At 40.8% G+C, this 10,000-nt stretch overlaps 1 protein-coding gene across 1 annotated transcript in view; it reads left to right on the top strand.

The window, feature by feature from the left end:
• Nucleotides 1-2,857, top strand: part of rnaseh2a (ribonuclease H2, subunit A) — a 3,208-nt gene extending 351 nt beyond the window's left edge. Inside the window, exons 2-9 of the mRNA XM_031871993.1 lie at nucleotides 63-198; nucleotides 418-489; nucleotides 627-753; nucleotides 853-940; nucleotides 1,125-1,262; nucleotides 1,403-1,490; nucleotides 1,667-1,790; nucleotides 2,183-2,857. Of these exons, the coding sequence (XP_031727853.1) occupies nucleotides 72-198; nucleotides 418-489; nucleotides 627-753; nucleotides 853-940; nucleotides 1,125-1,262; nucleotides 1,403-1,490; nucleotides 1,667-1,790; nucleotides 2,183-2,345 (927 nt within the window). The 5' untranslated portion in view covers nucleotides 63-71 and the 3' untranslated portion in view covers nucleotides 2,346-2,857. The remainder of the gene's footprint in view (nucleotides 1-62; nucleotides 199-417; nucleotides 490-626; nucleotides 754-852; nucleotides 941-1,124; nucleotides 1,263-1,402; nucleotides 1,491-1,666; nucleotides 1,791-2,182) is intronic.
• The last annotated feature ends 7,143 nt before the right edge of the window (nucleotides 2,858-10,000 follow it).

Below are 10,000 nucleotides of genomic sequence, written 5' to 3'. Positions count from 1 at the left end.
TTGTACATCGAGTAAAACTTAAACATGATGAAGATAAATATCTGAGTTGTGTCCTCTCTCAGGCTGCTGTTATGGACCTCAGCCCCTTTGAAACGGACAACTCGGTCAGCTGCAGACTGGCCTCTGAGATCCCGGATGTCTGCCGGACTGAGGACTGCTGTTTGGGCATCGACGAGGCAGGCAGGGGGCCTGTGCTGGGTATGCTGCCGGCTAATTGTTCCGTACTCTATCCCTCCAGTGTTTTACTAAGACCGCATCCTTAACATGCTCTGTTACAGTCACCCATAATTTATCATGGAGATAAGGATTTAATATACTGTCTGCCATGGTTTAAATGCATTGCTCATTTGTTTTAGCACCCATTCATTGTGTCATGTGGTATCCCATGCATAACAGTGTTTGTGTTTTGCGATCCAGGGCCCATGGTGTATGGAATATGTTTCTGTCCAGTTTCCAAAAAGCAGGAGCTGAAGGACTCAAAAGTGGCAGGTAATCCTGTTGTCCTGCATCTCTACAGATGAGAAGTCTTTCTTAGCGTGATGCTTTAAACTCATCCTCACTGCTTTCTCCTGAAATAAGCCAATTCTTTTTTCCATTTCTGATGCATTTTAACACTCTCTCATCAGATTCAAAGACTCTAACGGAGGCAGAAAGAGAGAATCTTTTCCAAAAGCTGGATGAAGCCAGAAGCTATGTGGGCTGGGCTCTGCAGGTTCTCTCACCAAACACCATCTCCACCAGCATGTTACAGAGGTACGTGGCACATGCAGTGTAACGCACACTGAGGATTGTTCTCTTCTTCATAAGCTGTGTTTTATATTCACACCCTGACGAGATGTCTGCTTGTGTTAGGACAAAATACAACCTGAACGCCCTTTCACATGACACAGCTATTGGTCTGGTCCAGTATGCCTTGGACAGTGGAGTGCAGCTCAAAGAGGTATGCCATTCATTTGAATATAAAGGTGGACACCTCGTGCTTTTGTTGTGTTGTCCCCATGAACTGTGTGCTGTTAGTGTATCGATGGAAACATTCAACATTAGACGGAATATATTTTCATTCTTCTGTCTTTCTTTGCTCTCTCTCCCGTCTTGCCCTCGTCCACCTCCCTGCTTTTCTGCAGGTGTTTGTGGACACAGTCGGCCCAGCGGAGAAGTACGAGGACAAACTCTCGAAGCTCTTCCCAGGTATCGATGTGACGGTGAGGCCAAAGGCCGACTCCCTCTTCCCCATCGTCAGTGCCGCCAGTATCTGTGCGAAGGTCAGTGACCCACAGCCAACTGGATCTCACGTCACAGTAGTCATGGCCGGTTGCATGGATCTCTGCTGCTGCTGCTACGAAGCTCTGTGTCCACATTTTCAGCTTTGTTCAAAATCGGTCAATAGCATTGTGTTTTTCAGGTGGCCAGGGATCGTATTGTGAAGGGCTGGAACTTCGCTGAGGACCTGGGAGATGTGGATACAGACTACGGTTCCGGATACCCCAATGGTAAAGGAACCAATCAACGGCTGTTATAATCCCTCCATAGTGACATCTATGTTTTAGAAGGACTTCAGAATTTACCTTATCAACAGATGTATTTATTTTTTCAAATTCAATGTCACTGCTAACGTTACCTAAACAAGACTAAAACTATTTTTTTTCTTCCCCCTCTGTGTTTTCAGACCCCAAGACTAAAGCGTGGTTGCTGAAGTACCTGGACCCCGTGTTCGGTTACCCTCAGTTTGTTCGATTTAGCTGGAGCACTGCTCAAACCCTGATGGACAGCAAGGGTGTGACGGTCCACTGGTAGAGAGCCTTCATACTTGATTTTGATCAAAGTCCTTAGATGTATAAAAGCAGAGGTTTATTTTGGGAGTTAAAGAATACTATTGAAACTCTGCAGCTCTCGTTGTCTGTGACTCTCCGCCAAGAAAATGACTCTCTCTGCTATTCAGTAACAAGAAAAAATAATTTTCTTGAAAGCATTAAAATAATTCCGGCCTTTAACCAACTCCATGAAAGCCAAAAACAACTTCTTAAAAAAATGCTTTTGAAAATTGCTTTTATGTGTGTATAAGAACCACATCCCCTTTGATCTCCACGTCATGCTTAATGTCTGTGCAAATCCTTTTGACTTAAAGAGACAAGAGCTAACCGAAGTGTAAAAATCAATCTTGTTTTATTCAATCTGTCCTCAGGGATGACGAGGACGAGGACGGGGAGAAGGCGGCCCAGCGGCAGAACAACAAGTCCATGTTGGCCTACTTCAGTGCATCGGCTGGAGGGAATGACCAAAACCCGACACACCAGACCCACCGCTTCTTCACAGAGCGCAGGCTGAAGAGCCTCGACACACTGTGACGACAACACAGTAGAGGACATGTGTACACACGGACCGGAAATCATAAGCTCTTTGTGAAGTTTCGCTACAGACGTGGACTTTGATGAAACATTAGACATTTTGAGTTTGTATCACCAATGCAGATGTACACAAAGATCTTTATTTGTCCTGTTTGTACCGTTTTTTGTTTTTTTTTAACTTTATAAAACTCATGTTTTGCTTTTGTAAGAGCCATTGTTTTAAAGTTCTACACAATACAAGAAAGAAAAAGGCATTGTTATGGAATGTGTTGCAATCTTCAACGCTAACACTGCCCTCTGGTGGCGATATGACAAAATACACCAGGATTTGAAAAGACAAACAAATACAAAAGTATCAAAGATATGAAAACCACTCGGCACAGCTTGTTCCACTAACACTGAGATCATAGGCCCCGAGTACTGCATAAAGACCATAGCGTATAATGTATGTGTTATCCTGTTTATCATATGGTTCCTGAGTTTTGGTGCATAAAACAAGGAATACAAACATGCATTATTAGAATTTTTTTTTTTGTCATTCAAACAAAAGGAAAGAAAGTTGTCAAATGTTGACTAAAACAACTATACATGATTTAAGCACAGCCTAAGTAAGATATAGTTTTAAATTATGATTCACATCAACTGTCTAATCAAAGATTAAACGGGCTGTCCTCGACCATCGAGATTCTTAGTGGAAACACTCGACTAATCCATTGACCAGTCTTGTGTTTACCAGAGATGTGCTCATAAGATTCTTGGTAATAAAGTCATTCGGCATGAAAAAGTATTTTTTTAAAGTGACTAAAGAGATCATAGTCGACTAAGACCAAAATGACTCATCAGTCTCTAAGAGGCCTCAAACTTACTGGTTATATTCTGAGAAACCACCAAAACAATTTTTGAGGTTCAGTACCCAGCCCTCGTAGCTTTTCTGTTAAATAATGAGTAACGGTTTGTTTTTTATCTTAATTTTATCTTTCATTATATTCTGTCTTAACCAGATCGATGGAAGTTAAAAGAGAAGATCACATTTGAAAAGCTGTCCCTGAACCACCGGCAGCAGACATCTTTAAGATTTTCTTATTTTCTATTCTTTACAGTTTAACATCTTAGATGTTGAGCCTAAACACTACGAGTACGAGGTAAACAGGAAGATGAGGTGTGAAGGTATTACTCCATACTGTTCCCCTCTTTAAATACAGCAGTAGAATCTGTATAATGACCCAACAAAGTGCATTTGACGTCGCATAGATTGATCTTGAAACGTTTGCCAAATGCTCATCTTCTTAGAAATGTCTGTCTCCTGTTGTTGTTGTTGTTGATCTGTCTCACGTCCTCTGAGAGCTTCCTTCTCTTCTGACTCTCCCGGCTAACTCTTGAACACACTTGAACTTGGCGTATGACATTTCACATGTTGCTATACGGGAACACAAAAGGCAGCTGGCTAAGAATGGGTGCCCATGTCATCAGAAAACATAAATACGTCACTGACTTGCTTTCCTAGCTTAACAAAAAGTTAAAATAAATAAAGTCATATCCATCCGTCCGCCGTCGCTAGTTCTCGTTGGGTTTGTGCCGAGACTCTTGGATCTTCTTCCCGCAGTTCATCGCTAGAGTGGAGAGCGCAAACGAGGACAGGATCATGATCGAGCTCCTTACAAAATGAGACGACGCTCCTCTGGAGGTCGTCCTCAGGACTCTCCTGCGGAAAGTCTCTCTGCCGAAGGCTGTGGTGGCCATCGCTGTCTGGGCCGCGGGCTCCATGGTTCTAGCGGTTTCCTGGGCGTACGGCGGCTGAAGGCGGCTAGTTCTTGGGAGGCCAGATGCTGGGTCTGCTAAAGCCTCAGCAGGAGATGTCTGGGTCTTTCCTTCCTGACCAACACGTGGAAGGGCTTGATCTGTTGTGTTCTGTCCGATTCCTTCCCTGATCCCTTCCTTCCCGCATTCATAACCTCACGGCGCCCCTCCTCTAATCCCTCTTCATACGCTATTGGAGCTGGAATTACCGCGGCTGCTGGCACCAGGCTTGCCCTCCAAGGTCTAATACTACGTCAATGGGATTTAAAATAGTTGGCACAGGCCTGCAGAGGATCAAGTGGACAATCTATTTCTGTCTATTAGATCACCGGTGCCGTTCTTTCATGGTGGATGAATGGAGTTGTTTCTGGGATAGAAGCTTGCAAACGGTCAAAGACTGAGGTGTGTGAATATATAATTAGAAAAGGTCATGAACAATGAAACTCAGTGAGACAGTCAGGCATGATGGTCATTCCTGCACGCCTTCATGTGTTGCTTTCAATGCTAAACAAATGCTGCAAATATTTTTCTTCACAATAACCACAACGGAAAAGAAGCTCTTCACTCCTCTATGTTCTGTGTGCACTTTTGTTTGCATCACAAAATAACTTGAATAAAAAATAAAAAGATGAAATATCTCCCAAAGCAAGTGTTTACAAAAGCGTTTTGTTAACCAAAAGAAAAAGCCTGGTTTTAGCAGACGATAACGACCAACGATGCACAGGAGGTGATGCAGATTAGAACCTGCTAATGTTTGGCAGCTAGTTTGCTTTTCCGTTGATTATGAACTGTGACTGATAGCAGAAGAGCTGCCAGATGAGTCACTGTAGACGGTTGTCCACTATGACTGTACTGCTCCTTCTCATAGATGAGATAAGAGAGCAGAGCTGTAGAGAGGCTGAAGAGAAGATCAATCAAACATTCTGAGAACATCTGATTAGGAAACAGTACAGGACAATTATACAATAAAACCAAAATAAAAGTTAAATTTGTCATTGTTTTCTTATTTACTGTCTACAGTCAGGGGACATAGTTTGTCATTAAGGATTTTTATTTATAAAAGTTTATATTATATACAGTATATAAAACAGTTATCAAAATGGGTCTGTGAAATAATTAACTATGAATTATAAAATTGTGTTTTATCATTAAATGTTGCATATACACGGATGGGGACCATTTGCGCCAATAAAACAGACGTGTCCATTACTCCCACGCACGTTAGCTTTGTGCCAATAGAAACTGATTTGATTGTGACACGCAGCAATACGTTTATACAGTAATTCTAATAAGCACTTATTGAATTTGGATTCTTTGGATTGGTTTAAATACCTTGTTATATTAGAACTATACCAGTCTTGCTATTGTTCATGTTTTTGAAACCTTTTAAGGTTAGTTACTTGAAATGTAGGCTATGAATGCCTCAAAGACAGACCCAACTAAAAGGGCAGCTATACATTTATTATGTTTAGATATGAAAAGTATTGAATTATGTTACTGCTCTAACTATTTATACCCTGAAATAACTTACTTACTTGAAATATGCAACTCACCTGCATATACTGTGTGGTTCTACTTCTGAGGAAAACGTAGCAGTGTTTTATTTCAATGACATTTACTTGACAGAGAAATGTTTCTGGTAACGTTGCAGATTCAGACAAACATTCAAATATGATGCATTATTCATTAGACTATCCAGCATCATGTTAGAATTCAAAGCTCCACCTTGAACAGACTTGAAGCCAATTTAACTAGATGTGCTGATGATGCCTCTCTTGCACTTGAAGAACACATTTGAATGCAGGACTTTACTTTAGAAACCTTTTGTACTACTACTTCTACAACATGCCGATACCAGCATTCCCAGGTAGAGAAATGGTGAAAAGTAAAGCAAGGTGTTGTTGCCTGGAGACCTCCAATCACTAAATCATTTGTACCGTCAGCTGTGGTTAGTGACTGTTTTCAGCACCGAGGACAGCCCCTCTTCACTGTGACCCGGCTCACATGGGTCGGCAGGTCTCTAATCCCTGAGGTCATCTCTTTAATTGGGCTAATTGGATTGCCCCGGCTCTTTTCCGCTAATGACACGGAAAGCTTTCATGAATGAATGTGTGGCGGTGATACAGAGAGTCAGAGAAAGGTACAAGGAATGAATAGAAATGCAATATTGGAGTTATGTGCTCTGATATAACCAATGGTTTTCCGTTTAATCACATTTGTATTCTTTAACTTGTGTATACAAATCCAAACAAAAGGACCCAAATACATGAACTTTCAGACCGACTACAGGGTGTTCAAGCAGTACTTGCTGAATGAGGTTATTATTGATATCAGGACTAATACGTAGGTTAGAAATGCGAAAAATATGTGCAAACAAGCAAATACATGACACTGTGGATTTGATTTTGTTTAAAGTTCCTCTTCAAAATGAATTCCTGTGTGTATGAGACCATCAGCTAATGTCCCAAGACAAAATACACATATGTGTGTTACTTTTAATTGTTCAGTTTAAAACACTGTAATAGATAATGAACTTGTAGTTAAAAAGTAATTTCGCCCATTATGTTCCGTGCAGTAGAAAATCACAGACAACCTGCGCCTCTTATTAAACTTATCGGATGACACGATGCATTTTGCAAATGTCATCATCTGCGTGGGCGACCTTTTGAGGATTTCTTCATTAAACTGCAGAAACTACAGATCATTCAGCGATTTCCTCATAAGTCATCACTTTTATAATTCGTATGTGTTGTGTGTTATATATATTCCCACGACCTCTGATCCAAATGGAGCGGCCTGATCTCAAGCTCCTTCTTATCTGTGAATCAGCAGTGTTTCGCTGGTCTCCACAGGCTCTGTTGTGCCTGGCCGTCAGATTCAATTATCTCCGTCTTGCTCCCTCAGGTGCCTGGACATTTTTTTTCTCTTGGCCCAGTCAACAGCTATGTCCCAATCCAGCGGCTGCATCCTTCGAAGGCTGCCTTTGTAGAGCAGGAGCAGAGTTAATGACTCCACTTGCCATCACTGGCCATTATTTGCAAATGTTACTGTGAATTTAAGTTCTTACCAATCCATACCATTTTCATATTATTTCCTCCTTTATTTCTGTCAATACCCTTTACAATGTATTATCATTAGTTTCCCACTGAGAATAGTGTGTTGTGTGTCACGTGAGCGCCCTCTGCTGGGCCCCTGCAGACTTGAGTGGTGCGCCCCGTTTTCTGCTGCACGTTGTCTCTGCCGTAGGTTGATCTGTCACGAGCTCCGTTGGAGTATCTAAATAAGTTGATTTTTGTTCGTAGAATTGTGTTTCCTACAGGCTACGTGTTAAAGAGGATTGATCATTTCTATAGCAAATGCTTTATAGTGTAATTTGTGGTAATTTGTTAAATTCACCACAGTCCATAACTTGCTAGTTTAATGGGAAATCTCCGTGGAGTAACATGCTAACCAACAGCTAGCTAAAATAATTGTTTCTTTGCTTTGGCAGTTCCCAGAGCTTGTTGCCGTGAGGTGGGCTGTGAGAACCCTAATGTGATTCATGGTTCCATTTACCACAGCAAGTCTTCCAGGTCCTGAAGCAGCAAAACAGCCCCAGACCATCACACTACCACCACCATATTTTACTGTTGGTATGATGTTCCTTTTCTGAAGTGCCGTGTTACTGTTACGCCAGATGTAATGGGACATACACCTTCCAAAAAGTTCAACTTTTGTCTCGTCAGTCCACAGAGTATTTTCCCAAAAGTCTTGGGGATCATCAAGATGTTTTCTGGCAAAACTGAGACGAGCCTTTATGTTCTTTTTGCTCAGCAGTGGTTTTCGTCTTGGAACTCTGCCATGCAGGCCATTTTTGCCCAGTCTCTTTCTTATGGTGGAGTCATGAACACTGACCTTAATTGAGGCAAGTGAGGCCTGCAGTTCTTTGGATGTTGTTCTGGGGTCTTTTGTGACCTCTTGGATGAGTCGTCGCTGCGCTCTTGGGGTAATTTTGGTCGGCCGGCCACTCCTGGGAAGGTTCACCACTGTTCCATGTTTTTGCCATTTGTGGATAATGGCTCTCACTGTGGTTCGCTGGAGTCCCAAAGCTTTAGAAATGGCTTTGTAACCTTTTCCAGACTGATAGATCTCAATTACTTTGTTTCTCATTTGTTCCTGAATTTCTTTGGATCGCAGCATGATGTCTAGCTTTTGAGGATCTTTTGGTCTACCTCACTTTGTCAGGCAGGTCCTATTTAAGTGATTTCTTGATTGAGAACAGGTGTGGCAGTAATCAGGCCTGGGTGTGGCTAGAGAAATTGAACTCATCTTTCCAAAGATGTGATAAACCACAGTTAATTTATGTTTTAACAGGGGGGGCAATCACTTTTTCACACAGGGCCATGTAGGTTTGGATTTTTTTTCCCCCTTAATAATAAAAACCTTCATTTAAAAACTGCATTTTGTGTTTACTTGTGTTATCTTTGTCTAATATTTAAATTTGTTTGATGATCTGAAACATTTAAGTGTGACAAACATGCAAAACAATAAGAAATCAGGAAGGGGGCAAACACTTTTTTACACAACTGTATATATATATATATATATATGACCTTAATTGAGATATATATATATATATATATATGTGTGTATATATATGTGTGTATATATGTATATACTGTATATGTGTGTATACACACACATATACATATATATGTGTGAATGAAATAAAATAAAGTTATTGATAAATACATTGTTTATTTTATTTACAAGAACTATAAATGATTGAAAAGTAGTTATTTAACATAGCAACTGATTAAATTATTAACTAATTATTAATTTAGAAAACAATGTTATGAAAAAGAACTATGAATGAATTATTGAATATATGATTCAAAAACTGATTAAACCTAAAACCTTTACAACATATATACTATATATATATATATATATATATATATATATATATATATATATATATATAATCCTTCTGAGCAGGGACTGTAGGCACGGGCAGCAAAGGGGGGGGGTCTCTAGATCAGACCGTCACATTATGGAGACTGCTCGGTTCAGCCCTTGCAGTCCTCAAAGGACGCAGACGACGTAGAGCGCGAAGGATGGGTCCTCCGAAGGATGCAGCCGCTGGATTGAGACATATTTGTCATGTGGTGGCTCTTCTTCATTGGAATAGCAGATCCTTTCCACATGGTGTCCCTATTGCCTCAAAATGCAAACTGTAAAGGTGTCACTCAGCTGATAACCGCGATTTCACTGTATTACATCTTTTCAACATTACTGACGGGTTGCTTGTATTTCTTCCGTATTCATTTTAGTATGCAGCATCCTCTATGTTTTATTGGAGCACATATTCCAACATTCAAAGGTGCGGTGTGGACGAGGACCAGAGCAATGCCAGCAAAATGCACTTACATAAAAGTTGCCCCTAATGTGACAAACATTTTGTACATTCAACAGCCAATGACATGATTTAACTAAAACTTCAGTCTTCACTATGTGTGTCGGTACACACGCTCAAGCTGAACACGCATCTAGTTAAAGTTAGAGACATTGTTGGTATTTTACTGGAAGCAATTGTGAAACTGTAAACTGGATTGGACAAGAAATTCACCAATAGTGATTACATATCCGAGAAGATGTAAAAATGAGAAGACATTGTAACAAGAGTCTGCAGCTCTGTGAAAGAGCCTGTAATGCGCATTGGAAATAAGCCGCTGAAGTTACATTTGTGACCTCATGATGGCGCCAGATAAAAGAATCAGGGGACCGACCAAAGTTCAAAAGCACAATGAATGGGTACAGAATCACATGTAAATCCGTCCAACATACATCTGTGGAGACATTTCACTCAGAATACCCCC

This window comes from Anarrhichthys ocellatus, unplaced genomic scaffold (assembly GCF_004355925.1).
Source record: "Anarrhichthys ocellatus isolate YVR2014 unplaced genomic scaffold, GSC_Weel_1.0 scaffold61, whole genome shotgun sequence".
NCBI lineage: Eukaryota > Metazoa > Chordata > Actinopteri > Perciformes > Anarhichadidae > Anarrhichthys > Anarrhichthys ocellatus.
Note: the sequence above shows the minus strand (reverse complement) of the source record. Positions and strands in the feature narration are given on the sequence as shown.